Below are 22451 nucleotides of genomic sequence, written 5' to 3' on the forward strand. Positions count from 1 at the left end.
TTACCGTCGTACGCTTCCCGCAGTCCTGCTCGCCAGTTGGGCTGCGGAGAGAGATATTCGGGATCCCGACCTCCGGGTCTCCAAGGCTGACTCCTGCGCCCGTCCTCCGACCCCAGCCCGGGGCCGCTCACCGGGCTCCTGGGCCGCGACCGGGGTGCCGATGGTTGCACGCGGGGGTCGTAAGCGGGTTCTGTCCTCCTGTAGGGGGGCCTCAAATCTTCGTCCGCGGAAGGGTCCGGGTAGGAAACGTCCGAGTCGAAGTCCGGAGACTCAAACGGGGGGAGACCATACGAGGAGTCCCGCGGGTCGTAGGGCGATGACCTGGAGCCAAAGGGCAGCCCGCCGCCGGGGGCCGCTGGATAGGCGTCGTATCCGGGTCTGGATATTCTGGGAGGTGGGTTGGCGTAAGCGTCAGGACCATATGGAATACCATAGGGGGGGCCGTACTCTGGACCGTACTCGCCGTACGGGTCGGATGGAAGAGAAGCAGGACCCCCGTACCCCGGCGCCCTGAAGACGTTGCACAAGGACTCAAAGTCATCTGAGAAGAGACGGGGGGGGGGTAAAAAAAACACCAACCAATCAGACTAAAACAGCGCTTTATACGCAATAGCGCCCCCGTTCCCTGTCTTCATTCTGCCCCAGACCCCCCCGGCTCGCTGTATCCAGCGCTACTCACCCGAGTCTCTCGCTGGGCACAAAGCGCAGCTCATGCCCCAGGCCTCCCCGTACAAACAGCAGCACTCGGTGTACGTCGTCTGCCGGTCCAGCAGGGGGCGACTGCACAGAAGATTTGCCCCGATCTCCTGCCAGCACAAGGCCAGGTTACTGTCTGGGGGCAAACAGAGGACCACGTTAAAAAAAGGTGTATACACACACATATACACACATTATATATATCTATATATCACACACACATATACACACATTATATATATCTATATATCACGCACACATATACACACATTATATATATATCTATATATCACACACACATTATATATATCTATATATCACGCACACATATACACACATTATATATATCTATATATCACGCACACATATACACACATTATATATATATCTATATATCACACACACATTATATATATCTATATATCACGCACACATATACACACATTATATATATCTATATATCACGCACACACATATACACACATTATATATATCTATATATCACGCACACATATACACACATTATATATATCTATATATCACGCACACATATACACACATTATATATATCTATATATCACACACACATATACACACATTATATATATCTATATATCACGCACACATATACACACATTATATATATCTATATATCACGCACACATACACACATTATATATATCTATATATCACGCACACACATATACACACATTATATATATCTATATATCACGCACACATATACACACACATTATATATATCTATATATCACGCACACATATACACACATTATATATATCTATATATCACACACACATTATATATATCTATATATCACGCACACATATACACACATTATATATATATCTATATATCACACACACTTTATATATATCTATATATCACGCACACATATACACACATTATATATATCTATATATCACGCACACATATACACACATTATATATATCTATATATCACGCACACATATACACACATTATATATATCTATATATCACGCACACATATACACACATTATATATATCTATATATCACGCACACATATACACACATTATATATATCTATATATCACGCACAGACATATACACATATTATATATATCTATATATCACGCACACATATACACACATTATATATATCTATATATCATGCACACATATACACACATTATATATATCTATATATCACGCACAGACATATACACATATTATATATATCTATATATCACGCACACATATACACACATTATATATATCTATATATCACGCACACATATACACACATTATATATATCTATATATCACGCACACACATATACACACATTATATATATCTATATATCACGCACACATATACACACATTATATATATCTATATATCACGCACACATACACACATTATATATATCTATATATCACGCACACAAACACACATTATATATATCTATATATCACGCACACACATATACACACATTATATATATCTATATATCACGCACACATATACACACACATTATATATATCTATATATCACGCACACATATACACACATTATATATATCTATATATCACACACACATTATATATATCTATATATCACGCACACATATACACACATTATATATATATCTATATATCACGCACACATATACACACATTATATATATCTATATATCATGCACACATATACACACTTTATATATATCTATATATCACGCACACATATACACACATTATATATATCTATATATCACGCACACATATACACACATTATATATATATCACGCACACATATACACACATTATATATATCTATATATCACGCACACATATACACACATTATATATATCTATATATCACGCACACATATACACACATTATATATATATCTATTTATCACGCACACATATACACATTATATATATCTATATATCACGCACACATATACACACATTATATATATATCTATATATCACACACACATAAACACACAATATATATATCTATATATCACGCACACATATACACACATTATATATATCTATATATCACGCACACATATACACACATTATATATATCTATATATCACGCACACATATACACACATTATATATATCTATATATCACGCACACATATACACACATTATATATATCTATATATCACGCACACATATACACACATTATATATATCTATATATCACGCACACATATACACACATTATATATATCTATATATCACGCACACATATACACACATCATATATATCTATATATCACGCACACATACACACACATTATATATATCTATATATCATGCACACATATACACACATTATATATATCTATATATCACGCACACATACACACATTATATATATCTATATATCGCGCACGCCCCACGCACCCCTACCTATAGCCTGGCTGGTGTTGGCGACGCATCTCCTCTGGGACGCGTCCAGGACGAGCGGGGGGCTGCACGTGCAGTAATAAGACCCCACGGTATTCACGCAGTGGCCCCCTTCGCACGCCTCCTCTTCTTGGCATTCGTCGTTATCTGTAGATTGGGAAATCGGGTTTAACGAGAGGCACGACGAGAGCCGCGGCACCCGGGAGGCCCCCGGCCCGTAACAGACGAGCCGCTTACCGACGCACTCCATGCGCTGCGCGTCGTAGTAGTAGCCGTTGGTGCAGTAACAGGCGAACAGGGGGGCTTTGTTGATACAGACACCTCCTTTGCACGCCTGGGTCCCGAAGACTTGGCATTCATCGATATCTGATCGGAGAAACTGGTGTTACTGGCCGGAGCGGCTTGGGGGGCCGGTTAGCCGGCGGGGGTTCTAGGTCTCTGTGTCCACTTACCTTTGTACCCTTGCCCCGATGCAATGTACCCCACGCCTTCCGGACACAGAGCCTGGAACTCGGCTGGGAAAACAATACAGGCGCGTTAGTCCCCCCCCGCGATAAAGGGTGCGCTTTGGGGGAAGCGAGACCCCCGTCTTACCCGTGTCGGCTTCGGGGCACCTCTGGATCTGGCAGTTCCTCCCCCACCCTTTGCCGACGCTGCAGCAGCACCCCGCGCGGCTGATGTTCTGCGCCAGGACGTTCTCGCAGACGCGGGGGTCTTCCAGGTTGTAGTAACATTCGTGGAGTCCAGATCCGCCGGTGCGGGGGGGGACGGGGCGGCCGGGGAACGCGGGATCCGCTGCAAGGAAGACAAGCGGACGGCGTTGGTTCGCTGGCTTCGTCGCGGGGGTCCCATCCCGCAGACCTCCGCCGGTTCCTCACCTGAGACGGTCGACGGCAAGCACTTCCCAGACATGGGGTCAAACTCCTCGTTGGCGTTCGGACAGATGCAGACGAAGGAGCCCTCCGTGTTCTGGCACCGAGCGATCCCGCACACGCCTTGGAGCGTCACGCACTCGTTCACATCTGTAAGAACAACAAGAAGAGAGAGAGAGAGAGAGAGAGACAGAGAGAGACAGATGGGATGGGAGAGAAAGAGAGAGGGGATGGGAGAGAGAGACAGAGGAGAGAAGAGAGAGAGAGAGAGGGGATGGGAGAGAGAGAGACAGAGGGGATGATAGAGAAGTGAAAGGGGGTGAGAGAAGAGAGGGGATGGGAGAGAAGAGAGAGAGAGGGGATGGGAGAGAAGAGAGAGAGAGGGGATGGGAGAGAAGAGAGAAGGGATGGGACAGAGAGACGGAGGGGAGAAGAGAGAGAGGGTGGGAGAGAGAGACGGATGAGAGAAGAGAGAGGGGATGGGAGAGAGAGACGGAGGAAAGAGAGGGGATGGGAGACGTTTTACTTTACTGAGAGGGTGGTGGATAGGTGGAACAGCCTCCCAGCAGAGGTGGTTCCCGTCTCACCTCTGCAGTCTCCGGCCGGTGACAGCTGATAGCCGGGGAGACAATCATTAATACACTTGTAGTGCCCTGGGGTGTTCTGGCAGCGCAGAGTCCCGCAGATGGAATTTCCGTATTCCAAACACTCGTCGATATCTGGGAACCGAATGGGGAGGAGGAAGAACTTTTATGCAAAACAGCAAGCCCAGGTATGCAAATGAGCTGGAGATCCGAAACCTACAGGGATCATTAGCTTAGAGGGTTTGTGAAATCCTTAATTGTACGATAAAACGCACCAAAACCCACAGGGAACCCCGCAGGGGGTCCGGATCTAGAACAGCACGATATTTCAAGACCTCGGAGGTCCATTTTCCAGATCTCTTAATAACTAGTGAGTTGGAGACTTGCGTGACGTACCCACGCAGTTTTTCCCATCGCTGGACATCTCGTGGCCGAGGTTACAGGTGCAGCGGTAGGTGCCGATGAGGTTTTCGCACTCCGCGTTCTCCCCGCAGACGGTCGAGTTGGAGCACTCGTCGATATCTGCAAGCGGAATAAACATCGGGAACGTCACTCATCTCCCGTATTCGGGGCAAAATGAGAGACTTTCCCCGGTACATGCGCGCCTACCCGGCCCTTGGACTCAGCCTCATATAATTTTAACGCAAAGGCTCCCATCAGCGGCCTCTGCCACGGAGGGCAAGAAGGGCAACAAACGGGGGGTACTGCCTGCGAACCAGGAATCAATGTTGCCCCCAGTGGCTATATGAAGAATTACAACATTTACCCCCCCCTTCCTGCTCGCTGACACCAAGTCCCCGTTAAATGGTTAATTAATATGATAAAAGACATCGAGTCCAACCATTCCCCGAAGCCGTACTAGTTGGTCCTCCTGTCCTCCAGTCTTAAGGGAAAGGTGGGCAGACGTACCTGCGCAGTCTCCCGACGCGGTGATCCGGTACCCGCTGTCGCACTGGGCGATGCACTTGTAGGATCCCAGGGTATTTTCGCAGCCCTGCGTCCCGCAGACGGTTCCTCCTCTCTCCCGACACTCGTCAATATCTGAGGACGAGAGCAGCGGGGCGAGGCGTTGGTTAATGCCCCGCTCCCCGGGGTATCGCATGCCGGTCGTGCTCCTGGTCTACAAGTACCATCAGTGACCAAAAGCCCCCCCGCCCCCGCCGGTCGGTCCTCTCACCTGCGCAGGTGGCTTTGTCTGCCGTGGCTCGGAATCCGGTGGGACAGGCGCACTGGAAGGACCCCGGCGTGTTGGCGCATCGCCCTCCCTGACACAGGGTCCCCGACTGACACTCATCCTTATCTAACCGGCAACAGGACGGGAAGCAATTATTTGGGGGCGGAGAATCGGCCAACCAATCAGCATGAGCGATCACCACGCTGCAGCCAATGGGAGGGGGAATCTCTGCCTCGCTCGTCTCCCATTGGCTGCCCGATGCGTATAAATACTTCACGCTACGTCGACGTACCGATGCAGGACGTTCCCCCGGGAGACACGGCGTAGCCCTCGGCGCACACACACGTGTAGGAGCCTTCCGTGTTCTGGCACTCGCCGTGCGGGAAGCAGAACTCCCCCTCCAGGCATTCGTTGACATCTGAAAGAAACGTGAATTCGTATTTCCCCCAAAACTAAGAAAAAAACCCCCGGAGCGGATCCTCGCCTCCCTCCAGATGTTGATGAACTTCAAGTCCCATCATCCCTTACATAAAATATCAGGAATTCTCCACCAAAACTCCAGAACGTTCTACCCCAAAATCCTACAACCCCCCCAAAGCCTCCGACCACCACTTATAGAGCTGAGGTTCCGCTGATGATGTCATAGGGTTCGTGGTCCAGGAGACGGAAGCCGGAAAGAGGCCGCCGGCAGGTTCTAGAAGGTTCTAGACTTCTCTTACCCGAGCACCGCGTCCTGTCTCCGCTGAGCCGGAAGCCCGGAAGGCACTCGCACTGAAAGGAGCCGTCGGTGTTGACGCATTTGCCGTGGGGGCCGCAGGTGGGCTCCGTCTGGCACTCGTTGATATCTGGTGAAGGAAGATGGGGAAGCGGTCATGGAGAGGTCCGGGGGCGATGGAGAAAACGCGACCGTGGATCGGGGTTCTGGCGTCTCCCCATCGCAGCCCCGTTTCTGGAGACCCGGAACCCATAGGCAGGGAATGTGGCCCCCGACCATAAGGCGGTACCCACCGACGCAGCGGCGGTTCTGGAGCCGGTACCCCGCTCTGCATTGACGGCAATGGAAGGATCCCAGGGTGTTGACGCATTCCTGCCCCGCGCATGCCCCCGGGTTCTCACACTCATTGATATCTGTCAAGAGAGAGGACTGGCATTATTAGCGATTCCCCCCCCTGTTACCGTGGAGACGGAGACGCGGCTGTCGGGCGCGCCGGTCCTTACCGACGCAGTCATCGCCCTGTGAGGTCATCCTGTATCCAACCGCGCAGGAGCAGCGATAACTGCCGGGCGTGTTCTGGCATCTCCCGGATCCGCAGGGCCGCGGGGTCTGCCGGCACTCGTCCACGTCTGCGTTGGGGGGGAGAGACATATTTGCCACGGGGGCCACGTGTTGACTCGTTACTTACGTTGGGCATCGCGCGTCTCCGCCGTCACTCACCCTGACAGTCCGTGCCCTGGGGGTTCGCGATATACCCCGCCGGGCACACGCACAGGAAGCTGCCGGGGGTATTCTCACAGCGCCCGTTCTGACAGAGTCTCCTCGTGGTCAGGCGGCATTCGTCGATGTCTGAAACGGAGAATAACGTGTTATGGAATGGTGGCCCGGGAAGCCAGACTGTGGAAGGGACTGTACTGACCCCTCCGGGATACTTGGCATGTATGAAACATCATAGAGGTGGACTATACGCTACCGATGCAGCTGGTTCCCTGTGGACTGAGGCTGAAGCCGGGGGGACATGCGCAGCGGTAGCTCCCCGGGGTGTTGTGGCAGACGCCTCCGCCGCAGGGCTGCTGATCACCGCTGCATTCATCGATGTCTGCAAGAGGAGCCAAAAAGGAGTCAAAAAGCGGCCTCTACCCCCTCCGCAATCCAAACGCAACCCGTCGGCCGACAAATTGGATCAAACCAAGTTCAGTAAGCGTGGGAGGAACCAAATATATGATCCCTCCCAATGTTGGAAATGGCCTGAGGGGCAGTTTTGTTTTAGGGGCTTAGAGTGGATAGAGGCATGGCAGGACTTGGTGCCCCATCGCGGGGTATTTGTGTAACAGAGTGGGGCATTTAGAAGAAGAATAATGGAGTTTATTTACCCCATTTAATTTATAAACCCATTTCCTGCTGTTTCTATACACATTATTGGGGCTTTTAGGGCTGTAGAACCCTGCGATCCCCTCATACCCAGCAAACATTCTGCCCTCCTAGAAAAGAGGGGCATCAGGGGAGAGAGGGGGGCATCAGGGGAGGTGATAGGGGCACACACGAAGGGACGGGGCACACACGAAGGGACTGGACAGACTAAACCGGGACACTTGGCAAGTATGATTCTGGCTGACACGGAATATAGGTAAAAGCCCCCCAGGTTTATTCAGTTTGTGGCCGGTAGGATAGGGGCAGTTACGGGTCTGACCTGTACATTCAGTGCCCTGCGGGTTGGTGCTGAATCCGGCCGCGCAGGCGCAGCGGTAACTGCCGACGGTGTTCTCACAGCGTCCGTTGGCACAAGGGCTTGGCCTCTGTCTGCATTCATCCATGTCTGGGGAGGAAAAAGCAACCATTTGTAACAAAAGACCTTTTTCAAAATATAATAATAATATAAAGAATAAGAATTACTCTTTATATACAGCCCCCCCATCCCCCCATCCCCCCCCGTACCTGAAACGCGGCTTCCAAATCGCTTAAAAACATATAAATTAAAAAAACGCAATGCTGTGAATGCCAAGACACAACCACTCCCATCACTCCCAGCATCTGAAACATGCCATTTATGCGGAATATTTGGTTATTTTCCCTGGAAACGAGCTTGATTTTTTTTTCTCCAAATATTTATTTGAAATGTTTGCTTTATTACGAAAAAAAAATGTTTACAAAATTTCAGATTCTTGCGTAATTAAATCAGACGTCTGCGTGCCGAGCGATCGCGACGCGGATAATTCATTTAATGTGTGTTTGGGGGGGGCGGAGAGGAGCCCCGCGGAAGGAGAGCGGAGAGGAGCGCCGTGGAAGGAGAACCGAGAGGAGGGCCGCGGAAGGAGAGCGGTGAGCAGATGTTTCTGGGAGCTGTAAATGTTACGTTGGACCCGTAAGGGTTAATTCCCAAGAAGTCGTTAAGCGTATGCTCAGTAATTAAGTAAACGAGCGAACGCCGCGTCTTTTTCCCATAACACGGAATGTTGGCGGCGCCGACGCGGAATCGGAGAACTCGCTCCTCCACCTCTCAAGGAAACATCGTGTTCCCTCTCCTAATCCGATAAAGGTAATGGATCATACCACTGTATCGAGTGACGAGGGGAGGTGCGATGGGGGGGCCATTGTATAGAGTAACCAACGGGGGGGGACATTTCCATTTAAGCACATTATTGGATTCGCTATGGGGGGGGCAGCGATCACTTTCATTGTAATAAAGTCCGCCATAAGACTTTATATTGAGAACGTTACACTTCTGTCCACAAGGGCCACAGACACCATAATCCGGGGCTTACTTGGCGTTAAAGGGGACAAAAAAACTCTCATGATTCTCAGCCGCCCTTATGATAGACTGCAAGCTCCTACGCTCCTATTATTCCCAGTCCCGTTTGCAGGTTCTGTCGGATCGTTGTGCTGCGCCGTGGAGTATGTTGGTGCCGCGTTAATACCCGCGACTCCCTGCTGAATTGTTGTTGCCGTCTCGTGTTCCGCGCGGACCTCCCGTTCGGGGTTGGTATCGTTCGTCATAGCGATTTCCTCGCAGATATCTAAGGAATGCTTTATGAGCTGGTGCTGAAAGACGATTGGCGGTCGGCGCGGTTACCGGAGCCCAAATTTTGCCCCAACTAGCCCCAGAAACTGCGATTTATTACGCCAGACTCTTAAAGGGGAAGCGTCCCCATTCCAGTGTTCTACATATAATCACTTCACTTATTACAAGTGTTTGGGGAGAAACAAAATCATTTTGCTTTACATATTTTTAATAATTAAATAAATTAAAATAAATAAATGAAATAAAAATAATGCTAATTGTCAATAAAGTATTCCAAAATGTATATTTTCAGTGTGCCCCGAGAATATTATGAATAATAATAATTATAATAGTTAAAATAATTATTAATAACAATTCCATAACATATTATTTGGTGTGTGTTATTTATTAATTATTATTATTATTATTATTATATTTATCTTTTCATTATTTAACGATTTTGGGTCTTTATTAATAATAATAATTATTATTATTATTATAATGGCTTTTGGAATAGCTTATTATAATAATAATAATAATTATTATTATTATTACTAGTAAATAGTTAGAAATGTATTATTAAACTATTTTTTGATGTAGTAACAGAAGTCACGATGTTGCAAATATCCTCGTAAATTCTGGTTTATGTCATCATTATACAAAATACAGATTATTTATTAAAATAAAGTTTTAAAGTCCTGATTGTTACAATTAAAGGCTATTTTTAGGGTAATTAAAGGGACGTTCCGCCCATCGCATATATTTAACGTATATGATAGCTGCGCTGTCCCTTTACATTTTTTGTAGCGTCCCCGAGGGGGGGGGTTGTGCAGAATCAGCGGCATTCTTTTATACAGGGACCGCCCCTTTAAGAGTAACGCACCTTGCAAACAGGTGCAGAGATTGCACGGAATAGGCTCGGTTTGGGGCGTTTTAATGATTTCTCTTTGGTTTGATTCCCGCGGGGAGGAATGCGTCTGACGGCCGGCACGTCCTGCGCTCCGATAAACACTTCCCATGCTTTCTGTCACAGCGCAGCTTAGATAATAAAGCCCTCGTGTCACGCAGGACCCCGAGAACGTGACTTTCCACGCGTCTCTGCGCAGAAGTCACTTCCAAACGTTTATGGTTTTAATTTAAAAGTATTCGTTTGGAGGAGAGAAGAGAGAGAGACGGGGGAGAGAAGAGAGAGAGAGACGGGGGAGAGAAGAGAGAGAGAGAGAGAGAGAGGGACGGGGAGAGAAGAGAGAGAGAGACGGAGGAGAGAAGAGAGAGAGAGAGACGGGGAGAGAAGAGAGAGAGAGACGGGGAGAGAAGAGAGAGAGAGACGGAGGAGAGAAGAGAGAGAGACCGGGGAGAGAAGAGAGAGAGTGACGGGGGAGAGAAGAGAGAGACGGAGGAGAGAAGAGAGAGAGAGACGGGGAGAGAAGAGAGAGAGAGACGGAGGAGAGAAGAGAGAGAGACCGGGGAGAGAAGAGAGAGTGACGGGGGAGAGAAGAGAGAGACGGAGGAGAGAAGAGAGAGACGGAGGAGAGAAGAGAGAGACGGAGGAGAGAAGAGAGAGAGAGACGGGGGAGAGAAGAGAGAGACGGAGGAGAGTAGAGAGAGAGAGAGACGGAGGAGAGAAGAGAGAGAGAGAGATGGAGGAGAGAAGAGAGAGAGAGAGATGGAGGAGAGAAGAGAGAGAGACGGAGGAGAGAAGAGAGAGAGAGACGGGGGAGAGAAGAGAGAGAGAGACGGGGGAGAGAAGAGAGAGAGAGACGGGGGAGAGAAGAGAGAGAGAGACGGGGAGAGAAGAGAGAGAGAGACGGGGGAGAGAAGAGAGAGAGAGGGACGGGGAGAGAAGAGAGAGAGAGACAGGGGACAGAAGAGAGAGATGGAGGAGAGAAGAGAGAGAGAGACGGGGGAGAGAAGAGAGAGAGAGACGGGGGAGAGAAGACAGAAGGGGCATGGTAGAGGACAGAGAGAAGGGATGGGAAAGAGAGAGAGAAATTGTGGTGAGAAGAGAGAGAGAGATGAGAGTAAAGACTCAAACCTTAATCAGTCGTCGGTCTCGTCTTAGATTCAGAAGCCGTATGTCTATCCCGCGCATGTTTAATACCCCCACTGTATTACCCTCTACCACCTCTGCTGGGAGGCTGTTCCGTTTATCTACCACCCTGTCAGTCTAGGTTGCTGCTTGACATCAGATCTCACCGATGCAGTGGGTGCCCTGCGTGCTCAGCCAGTAGCCGTTGTTGCAGACGCAGGTGTAGCTGCCGGATCGGGGGACGCAGCGTCCGGGGCCACAGATCTGCGGGTTCAGCTCACATATATTTGATTCTAAAAAAAAAAATCAAAAAACCAGCGGATTTAACCCGTTTTATAATATATCCCATCCACACAGAATGCTTTATCCCAACACGCCGTTCATGCGCCAATATATACCTCCGCAGGCAAAGCCCACGGCCCCCGGAGCCCCTCATACAAACTCAGCCCCTCTTCTCGTACCCCCACTGTATGCAATACACACGGGGCCCAGGAGAGCCCTTCTGGGGCCAATTATTATTCCTCCCCGTGTGAAGTCGCCATATTGAGACCTACCTTGGGCCGGTGCCTCCACTCCTGTGTCCGTCACCCTCGGCACCTGCGCAGGAGGCTGTCCGTCCCCTCGCGCCTGCGTGGATTCCGTCCTGTCCGGGAGCGGCACTCGGCCCTGGCTCGTGTCCGGGAGCGGCACTCGGCCCTGGCTCGTGTCCGGGAGCGGCACTCGGCCCTGGCTCATGTCCGGTCTCCTCTCTTCCACGTCCACACGTGATCTGACTGATAAACACGCATGACGACAGATCAGGACGGGTTCTACCGGCCCTGAACCCTGCGATGCCCTCATACCCAGCGAAAATTCTGGGCTCATAGGGGCAATGGGGAGGAAAAAGGGGCATCGGGGGGTATGGGGCTACAGGAGGAAGCCTGTCTCTTACCTGTGACCACCTGGCGGGGGGGAGCAAGAGTGGTGAGGGGCAGAAGTCTCCCTCCGGGCTGGCGTTGGACGGGCACCCTGGCATGGTCTTGCCCCACATAACGGGCATTGATGCGCAAATCCGAGGCAGAGTAGTGATACCCCGGCCCTGCGGGGCAGGTCTCCTTAAATCCCTCTGCAAAACGGGGCAAAGAATTAGAGGACTGAGCTGCTGCAGCTTCTACCAAATATTACAAATCTGTCGTCCGGCATCGGGAGGTGACATCGCTGCTCAGCGTTTCTTCCTTCATTCATTGGGTGAGAGGAACCTGAGGTCAGGTAAGTACCGCCGGGGGGGGGGCGCCCTACGATCTCACCTGTGCCGAAGGGGGGGCATCTCTCGCAGCCTCTGCCCCAGGCCTTTCCCACCCGGCTGCAGCAGCAGATCTGCTTCGTGATGTTCCTGAGGATCGGGAGAGAACAACCGCCATCCCGCAATATCCGGAAACACGGGCCCTTGGCCTCCGAGATCACGTGATCGGCTGAGTGACATAGGTGTGGAGATGAGAGTTAATCCACCTAATACACAGACACCGGGACACGCGCCCCTCCTAATACACAGACACCGGGACCCTCGCCCCTCCTAATACACAGACACCGGGACCCTCGCCCCTCCTAATACACAGACACCGGGACCCTCACCCCTCCTAATACACAGACACCGGGACCCTCACCCTCCTAATACACAGACACCGGGACCCTCAGCCCTGCTAATACACAGACACCGGGACCCTCACCCCTCCTAATACACAGACACCGGGACCCTCACCCTCCTAATACACAGACACCGGGACCCTCACCCTCCTAATACACAGACACCGGACACGTGGCCCCTCCTAATACACAGACACCGGGACACGCACCCCTCCTAATACACAGACACCGGGACCCTCACCCCTCCTAATACACAGACACCGGGACCCTCACCCCTCCTAATACACAGACACCGGGACCCTCACCCCCTCCTAATACACAGACACCGGGACCCTCACCCCCTCCTAATACACAGACACTGGGACCCTCACCCCTCCTAATACACAGACACCGGGACCCTCACCCCTCCTAATACACAGACACCGGGACCCTCACCCCTCCTAATACACAGACACAGAGAATGAGATTACAGAGCGATGGATCAGGGCTTACAGATGCAGCTGCTCCGGGACGAGTCCAGCAGGTACCCCTCTCTGCAGACGCACGCGAAGCTCCCTCTAGTGTTGGTGCAATCGCCGTTCTGACACAGAGAGGAATCCTTACATTCATCAATATCTGGAGAACACGAAGAGGGAACATTAAAGAGGAGACCCCGGGGCGAGAATAAACCGGGTTTAAAAGGAGAGAGCGGGGAAAGGGGTAACAACGGGAGCGGGGGGGGGCAAGAAATCCGCTCCAGCTTCGATATACCACAACTCCCATAAGGCTCAGCTCTAAGTGACGCAATTAATCATCAACTTAACAAAAGCCAAAATACCAGAACAATGTAACGATGTAATGATGTAATGTAACCATTTAATGTAACAATGTAACAGTTCTAACAATAAATATTAATCTTATACATCTGGCTTTTAACACGTCCGGCATGTACCACGGCGTCTAGACATGAGAGCCGATAGGAGGTGAAGACAAACAAGGAAGTTACGAGGCCAGACGAAAAGATAAGATTAGGGGGGAAACCGGTACCAAAAATGTATAAAATAATATTTGTTCTTTTGTTAATTTACATTTTTTAGGCCGGTCTGCTTGCAGTAAAAACATCGATAAGCGTTCATATCATTAAATATACAGAAATGTTTATAAATCCCCCGTACGGTCGGCTGAGCCGGCTATGCATCCGACTCCGAGGTGTGATGGACGAGGGGGGCGGGGCCTATCCAGACAAAATGGCTCCGCGCGCGCAGGCCTTAAAACATAAAACTTTGTGTATGGGGGATAGAAAGCGCATGCAGGGGGGTTTGGGGACTCACCGATGCAGGTGTCATTGAGCTTCTCGAATCCTTTGGGGCACGAGGAGTCGGGTAACAGCGCATCTCCTGCGGAGACACAGCGTCGGCGTGAAACCAAACGAGCAGCAACGCATGCCCCCGACCCCCCCTATAACCAGCGCCGAGGGCCGGATCACGGATAACGCATCCATGACACACGGCGACAATTGAAACCAGAAAGACGTGGCCCTGGGACGTGTCTTTCACATTTTATTGGTGACCCTGAGCACCAAGCACATCGTCATCGTCGTCATCATCATCGCTCGCCCACGAACGCAGGCAGCAGCATGAAAGCTTTCTTTGGCAGAGAAAGCGCGTGGAGTCCTTCTCATCCGAGGCGGATTACAGAGCGGACTGAGCGCCAAGGACCTCCCGCAAACCCATTAAACCTTTCCTAACGTTCCTCTGGGGGGTAAGAACCCGAATTCCCTGGTTTTGTAATCATGTTTTATTTATCGCAGATGGACGCGAGATTTCATTGTTTTCGTTGTTGTTTAGGACAGACATGGCAGATGTGCGCTTGGCGCCCCTCGCTCGGCACGGGGACGTGGGTGGATTCTGGAAGACGCGAGGCTTTACCCCGCTTGGGGGTCTTGGCTTTACCCCCCGATCTGATCTCCTGTCACCGTCCCGAGGGGGTGGACATCGATCTGGATTTGATACTTTTGCTTGTTTGGAACAAAGAACTGATTGAAGTTCTTGGTAGGTTTGATATTATGGGGGGCAGTTCAGTCCACGGGGGGCCGTAGGGTCTGGGGTCAACTTTCTTGTGGCGGTGAGCTGAAGCAAAGAAGTCCAAGTCTTGTCCGTGGTGCTGAATGGACCGAAAGCTGCCCCCCCACCCATTGGATACATTGTTACACCCCTCAGCAACTTTGTAACATCAGCCCCCCGCAGTTCCATGCGATGGGGGGGACCCAGGGTCTTAGGGCTTAGGGGGTCATAAGAACGTGGCATTGCTTGCACGAGCAGCCACATATCTCACGACGCTTGTGACACAAAGGATGATGGGATTTTTTTTTCCGCCCCCGGAGACAAAACTCCTAAATTGCGAACGACCAATGGAATCAGTTCTGGTGGAAAGCGTTAAATCTGCCTCCCAAAGGACAGGGGCAATTACCCTCCCTAGGGCACTTACACATATCACTCCTGCGTCACGGTTTTTGTATTGATTGCAAGCTCCCCGGAACTGCCCCCCCACACACTATTAACCCAGGATTAGACGGCGGCCACTTACCATGGTATGAGGTGCAGGGGGTGCAGTCATGGACGCCCCATGCCACCCCAGACCCCCTGCAGCATATCTCCTGGGTCCTCAGGCCGGGGAATGGTGACGCGCACTGAAATCCAAGCAAAAGAGTTAAATCAGACCTCTGGGTGGCGTGCAACTGATTAGACTACTTCTCGAGAGGCCGCAATCAGATTGGTGTCGTATTCCGAGCCGCTGATTGTAATTATAGGAAAGATCGGAGATCCCGCGGGGCAACGCCGTCATCTCATAGACAGCGAGGCATCCCGCTGTCTCTTAACGCTCACTTACGGGGAAGAACAGCAGTCTCTCCCTCAGAGCGACCAGCAGCCAGCTACAGCGATACAGAGTACCACCAACCGGGGTGCGGGGGGCAGGAGCAGTGAAAAACGCGATTTCATAAAACCCCAAATCCTGAACTAAAACCCCCGGATTCACTTCTGTTCTCTCCCTCCTGTCAGCCCGAGCAGGAAGTTGGAAGCCGCTTCCTGTTCTCTCCCATCAGCCCGAGCAGGAAGTTGGAAGCGGCTTCCTGTTCTCTCCCCGCGTTGTTTTAGCGGACGGCGCAGGAGTCTCTAGCGCTAGAGATTGTTTCCGGCCGCGCAGGTCCCTCCGTAACGCTATTATCACAGATATCTCAGGGCGACAGGCAATTTAACCCCGCGATGGGGCAGCAAGATGGCGGCTCCCGCATCCAGCGCAATAGAGATAACCTGTTTATATTAAAACTTCATTAAAGAGGGAGACGCACGGTTAATGGGAGCTATAAATGTGGCGTTAGGGCGGTTCTCGTACAGACAGAGATCATGGAGGAATAGTCAGCTGATCCCCGGGACGGCGTGAGAAGCGGAGGGGATCAGAGCGCCGGGACAAACGAATGACGGCAAAGAGCCTGAAAGGATGAAAGATGGAGAACGAGGTGAACTCCGGGGAGAGGGAGAAAGACTTTAATCCTTCCGACAGACCAGCGCTGGATCGCTGCCGAGACCGCGGGGGTACAGAAAGAGACCGCGGGGGAACAGAGAGAGACCACGGGGGAACAGAGAGAGAGAGAGAGAGAGACCGCGGGGGTACAGAGAGAGACGAGAGTACCTGGCCGCCCTCCAGGCGCCGGAAGCAATAGCCGAAGCCCGAGTTCTCGGTGTAACCGTTGATCCGGGGGCTGCTCTGGGCCTGCACTCTGTACAGAGGGACTCCGTCCTGGACAGGGCTCCGAGACGCCTCCCGACGCGTTCCTCCTGCCTCCTCGCCTCTGCCCTCCACGCGCTCCACCTGGTGGATGCTCACCGAAGCCTCCGGGGGGTGCTGCACATGAACCTTCACCACGGAGATGCCTCCTGGAAATAACGGGACAGACGTGAGCCGGGAACCCCCAGCGCTGTATACAATAATATAACCCCCAGCGCTGTATACAGTAATATAACCCCCAGCGCTGTATACAGTAATATACCCCCTGCACTGTATACAGTAATATAACCCCCAGCGCTGTATACAGTAATATAACCCCCAGCGCTGTATACAGTAATATGGCAGTATGATAAGGAGTCGGGGGGTTTAGTAGATTGGGGGTCAGATAACGGAGCGAGAATCATACAAATGGCTGATATGCAGCTGCCTGAAAACATTATATTATGGGGCAAAAACTACAACTGGGGTAAAAAAGAGCGTTGCTTTCTCTGTCGCCCCGTAACGTACCGTCTTTCTCCGGCCTGTGATTGGCCAGCGGCAGCGTGTAGACCGATTTGGTCATGGTGTTCTGCTCCTCGCTGCCGTTTCTCTGGATCGGAGACGCCGCCTGTCGGTCGCCAGACGCCGGGATCTGACAGAATTTCCCGGTGAAGTTCGGGGGGCAGAGGCATTTGTCTTTTTTGAGGCAGACGCCCCCATTCTGGCACAAGAGGGGGCAAAGAACTGTAAAGAGAAGAGAGAGGGGCAGTTAGAAAGCAACTCAGTGGCCCAAGTCCACCAGATGCCCCCAAACATAAGATGAAGAAACGTCTCAGTTTTCAGTGTTTTCTGCGCATGTTCATTATTTTTTTCTCCTTAAACCCACAATTAAAAAAAATGATATCCCGGGTTATTTCCAAAGCAAATAAATGGTTAAAGATTTCTATATCTATATATCTTTTATATCGCCGTCATATTCTGCAGCGCTGTACAATGTGAGTTATTATTATTTATATATCGCCGTCATACTCCGCAGCGCAGTACAATGTGTTATTATTATTATTTATATATCGCCGTCATATTCTGCAGCGCTGTACAATGTGTGTTATTATTATTTATATATCGCCATCATACTCCACAGCGCTGTACAATGTGTGTTATTATTTATATATCGCCGTCATACTCCGCAGCGCTGTACAATGTGTTATTATTATTTATATATCGCCGTCATACTCCGCAGTGCTGTACAATGTGTGTTATTATTATTTATATATCGCCGTCATACTCCGCAGCGCTGTACAATGTGTGTTATTATTATTTATATATCGCCGTCATATTCTGCAGCGCTGTACAATGTGTGTTATTATTATTTATATATCGCCGTCATACTCCGCAGCGCTGTACAATGTGTTATTATTATTATTTATATATCGCCGTCATACTCCGCAGCGCTGTACAATGTGTGTTATTATTATTATTTATATATCGCCGTCATACTCCGCAGCGCTGTACAATGTGTGTTATTATTATTTATATATCGGCGTCATACTCCGCAGTGCTGTACAATGTGTGTTATTATTATTTATATATCGCCGTCATACTCCGCAGCGCTGTACAATGTGTTATTATTATTTATATATCGCCGTCATACTCCGCAGCACTGTACAATGTGTGTTATTATTATTTATATATCGCCGTCATACTCCGCAGCGCTGTACAATGTGTTATTATTATTTATATATCGCCGTCATACTCCGCAGCGCTGTACAATGTGTGTTATTATTATTATTTATATATCGCCGTCATACTCCGCAGCGCTGTACAATGTGTTATTATTATTTATATATCGGCGTCATACTCCGCAGCGCTGTACAATGTGTTATTATTATTTATATATCGCCGTCATACTCCGCAGCGCTGTACAATGTGTGTTATTATTATTATTTATATATCGCCGTCATACTCCGCAGCGCTGTACAATGTGTGTTATTATTATTTATATATCGCCTTCATACTCCGCAGCGCTGTACAATGTGTTATTATTATTATTTATATATCACCGTCATACGCCGCAGCGCTGTACAATGTGTGTTATTATTATTTATATATCGCCTTCATACTCCGCAGCGCTGTACAATGTGTTATTATTATTATTTATATATCGCCGTCATACTCCGCAGCGCTGTACAATGTGTGTTATTATTATTTATATATCGCCGTCATACTCCGCAGCGCTGTACAATGTGTGTTATTATTTATATATCGCCGTCATACTCCGCAGCGCTGTACAATGTGTTATTATTATTATTTATATATCGCCGTCATACTCCGCAGCGCTGTACAATGTGTTATTATTATTTATATATCGCTGTCATACTCCGCAGCGCTGTACAATGTGTTATTATTATTATTTATATATCGCCGTCATACTCCGCAGCGCTGTACAATGTGTGTTATTATTATTATTTATATATCGCCGTCATACTCCGCAGCGCTGTACAATGTGTGTTATTATTATTATTTATATATCACCGTCATACTCCGCAGCGCTGTACAATGTGTTATTATTATTATTTATATATCGCCGTCATACTCCGCGGCGCTGTACAATGTGTGTTATTATTATTTATATATCGCCGTCATACTCCGCAGCGCTGTACAATGTGTGTTATTATTATTTATATATCGCCGTCATACTCCGCAGCGCTGTACAATGTGTGTTATTATTATTTATATATCGCCGTCATACTCCGCAGCGCTGTACAATGTGTGTTATTATTATTTATATATCGCCGTCATATTCTGCAGCGCTGTACAATGTGTTATTATTATTATTTATATATCGCCGTCATACTCCGCAGCGCTGTACAATGTGTGTTATTATTATTTATATATCGCCGTCATACTCCGCAGCGCTGTACAATGTGTGTTATTATTATTTATATATCGCCGTCATACTCCGCAGCGCTGTACAATGTGTGTTATTATTATTTATATATCACCGTCATACTCCGCAGCGCTGTACAATGTGTGTTATTATTATTTATATATCGCCATCATACTCCGCAGCGCTGTACAATGTGTGTTATTATTATTTATATATCGCCGTCATACTCCGCAGCACTGTACAATGTGTTATTATTATTTATATATCGCCGTCATACTCCGCAGCGCTGTACAACGTGTGTTATTATTATTTATATATCGCCGTCATACTCCGCAGCGCTGTACAATGTGTGTTATTATTATTTATATATCACCGTCATACTCCGCAGCGCTGTACAATGTGTTATTATTATTTATATATCGCCGTCATACTCCGCAGCGCTGTACAATGTGTGTTATTATTATTTATATATCGCCGTCATACTCCGCAGCGCTGTACAATGTGTTATTATTATTTATATATCGCCGTCATACTCCACAGCGCTGTACAATGTGTTATTATTATTATTTATATATCGCCGTCATACTCCGCAGCGCTGTACAATGTGTTATTATTATTATTTATATATCGCCGTCATACTCCGCAGCGCTGTACAATGTATGTTATTATTATTATTTATATATCGCCGTCATACTCCGCAGCGCTGTACAATGTGTGTTATTATTATTTATATATCGCCGTCATACTCCGCAGCGCTGTACAATGTGTGTTATTATTATTATTTGTATATCGCCGTCATACTCCGCAGCGCTGTACAATGTGTGTTATTATTATTATTTATATATCGCCGTCATACTCCGCAGCGCTGTACAATGTGTGTTATTATTATTTATATATCGCCGTCATACTCCGCAGCGCTGTACAATGTGTTATTATTATTTATATATCGCCGTCATACTCCGCAGCGCTGTACAATGTGTTATTATTATTTATATATCGCCGTCATACTCCGCAGCGCTGTACAATGTGTTATTATTATTATTTATATATCGCCGTCATACTCCGCAGCGCTGTACAATGTGTGTTATTATTTATATATCGCTGTCATACTCCGCAGCGCTGTACAATGTGTTATTATTATTTATATATCGCCGTCATACTCCGCAGCGCTGTACAATGTGTGTTATTATTATTTATATATCGCCGTCATACTCCGCAGCGCTGTACAATGTGTTATTATTATTTATGTATCGCCGTCATACTCCGCAGCGCTGTACAATGTGTGTTATTATTATTTATATATCGCCGTCATACTCCGCAGCGCTGTACAATGTATTATTATTTATATATCACCGTCATACTCCGCAGCGCTGTACAATGTGTTATTATTATTATTTATATATCGCCGTCATACTCCGCAGCGCTGTACAATGTGTTATTATTATTTATATATCGCCGTCATACCCCGCAGCACTGTACAATGTGTGTTATTATTATTTATATATCGCCGTCATACTCCGCAGCGCTGTACAATGTGTGTTATTATTATTTATATATCACCGTCATACTCCGCAGCGCTGTACAATGTGTGTTATTATTATTTATATATCGCCGTCATACTCCGCAGCGCTGTACAATGTGTTATTATTATTATTTATATATCGCTGTCATACTCCGCAGCGCTGTACAATGTGTGTTATTATTATTATTTATATATCGCCGTCATACTCCGCAGCGCTGTACAATGTGTTATTATTATTATTTATATATCGCCGTCATACTCCGCAGCGCTGTACAATGTGTGTTATTATTATTATTTATATATCGCCGTCATACTCCGCAGCGCTGTACAATGTGTTATTATTATTATTTATATATCGCCGTCATACTCCGCAGCGCTGTACAATGTGTGTTATTATTATTTATATATCGCCGTCATACTCCGCAGCGCTGTACAATGTGTGTTATTATTATTTATATATCGCCGTCATACTCCGCAGCGCTGTACAATGTGTGTTATTATTATTATTTATATATCGCCGTCATACTCCGCAGCGCTGTACAATGTGTGTTATTATTATTTATATATCGCCGTCATACTCCGCAGCGCTGTACAATGTGTGTTATTATTATTTATATATCGCCGTCATACTCCGCAGCGCTGTACAATGTGTGTTATTATTATTATTTATATATCGCCGTCATACTCCGCAGCGCTGTACAATGTGTGTTATTATTATTATTTATATATCGCCGTCATACTCCGCAGCGCTGTACAATGTGTGTTATTATTATTATTTATATATCGCCGTCATACTCCGCAGCGCTGTACAATGTGTGTTATTATTATTATTTATATATCGCCATCATATTCTGCAGCGCTGTACAATGTGTTATTATTATTTATATATCGCCGTCATACTCCGCAGCGCTGTACAATGTGTGTTATTATTATTATTTATATATCGCCGTCATACTCCGCAGCGCTGTACAATGTGTTATTATTATTTATATATCGCCGTCATACTCCGCAGCGCTGTACAATGTGTGTTATTATTATTTATATATCGCCGTCATACTCCGCAGCGCTGTACAATGTGTTATTATTATTATTTATATATCGCCGTCATACTCCGCAGCGCTGTACAATGTGTGTTATTATTATTTATATATCGCCGTCATACTCCGCAGC

At 47.8% G+C, this 22451-nt stretch overlaps 1 protein-coding gene across 1 annotated transcript in view; it reads right to left on the reverse strand.

Annotated features, from left to right (window-relative positions):
* Window positions 1-22451, reverse strand: part of LTBP4 (latent transforming growth factor beta binding protein 4) — a 33195-nt gene that overhangs the window by 1050 nt on the left and 9694 nt on the right. The window contains exons 2-28 of the mRNA XM_053473561.1: window positions 17401-17616; window positions 16798-17042; window positions 15694-15796; window positions 14439-14504; window positions 13621-13743; window positions 12792-12956; window positions 12437-12610; window positions 12081-12278; window positions 11673-11798; window positions 8169-8294; window positions 7452-7577; window positions 7199-7327; window positions 6982-7107; window positions 6772-6891; window positions 6483-6608; window positions 6056-6181; window positions 5767-5889; window positions 5499-5630; window positions 4986-5111; window positions 4593-4724; window positions 4012-4155; window positions 3728-3928; window positions 3586-3648; window positions 3371-3499; window positions 3137-3280; window positions 680-832; window positions 5-541 (exon numbers count right to left, since the gene is read on the reverse strand). Of these exons, the coding sequence (XP_053329536.1) occupies window positions 5-541; window positions 680-832; window positions 3137-3280; window positions 3371-3499; window positions 3586-3648; window positions 3728-3928; window positions 4012-4155; window positions 4593-4724; window positions 4986-5111; window positions 5499-5630; window positions 5767-5889; window positions 6056-6181; window positions 6483-6608; window positions 6772-6891; window positions 6982-7107; window positions 7199-7327; window positions 7452-7577; window positions 8169-8294; window positions 11673-11798; window positions 12081-12278; window positions 12437-12610; window positions 12792-12956; window positions 13621-13743; window positions 14439-14504; window positions 15694-15796; window positions 16798-17042; window positions 17401-17616 (4179 nt within the window). The remainder of the gene's footprint in view (window positions 1-4; window positions 542-679; window positions 833-3136; window positions 3281-3370; window positions 3500-3585; window positions 3649-3727; window positions 3929-4011; window positions 4156-4592; window positions 4725-4985; window positions 5112-5498; window positions 5631-5766; window positions 5890-6055; window positions 6182-6482; window positions 6609-6771; window positions 6892-6981; window positions 7108-7198; window positions 7328-7451; window positions 7578-8168; window positions 8295-11672; window positions 11799-12080; window positions 12279-12436; window positions 12611-12791; window positions 12957-13620; window positions 13744-14438; window positions 14505-15693; window positions 15797-16797; window positions 17043-17400; window positions 17617-22451) is intronic.

This window comes from Spea bombifrons, chromosome 8 (assembly GCF_027358695.1).
Source record: "Spea bombifrons isolate aSpeBom1 chromosome 8, aSpeBom1.2.pri, whole genome shotgun sequence".
Classification (NCBI taxonomy): Eukaryota; Metazoa; Chordata; class Amphibia; order Anura; family Pelobatidae; genus Spea; species Spea bombifrons.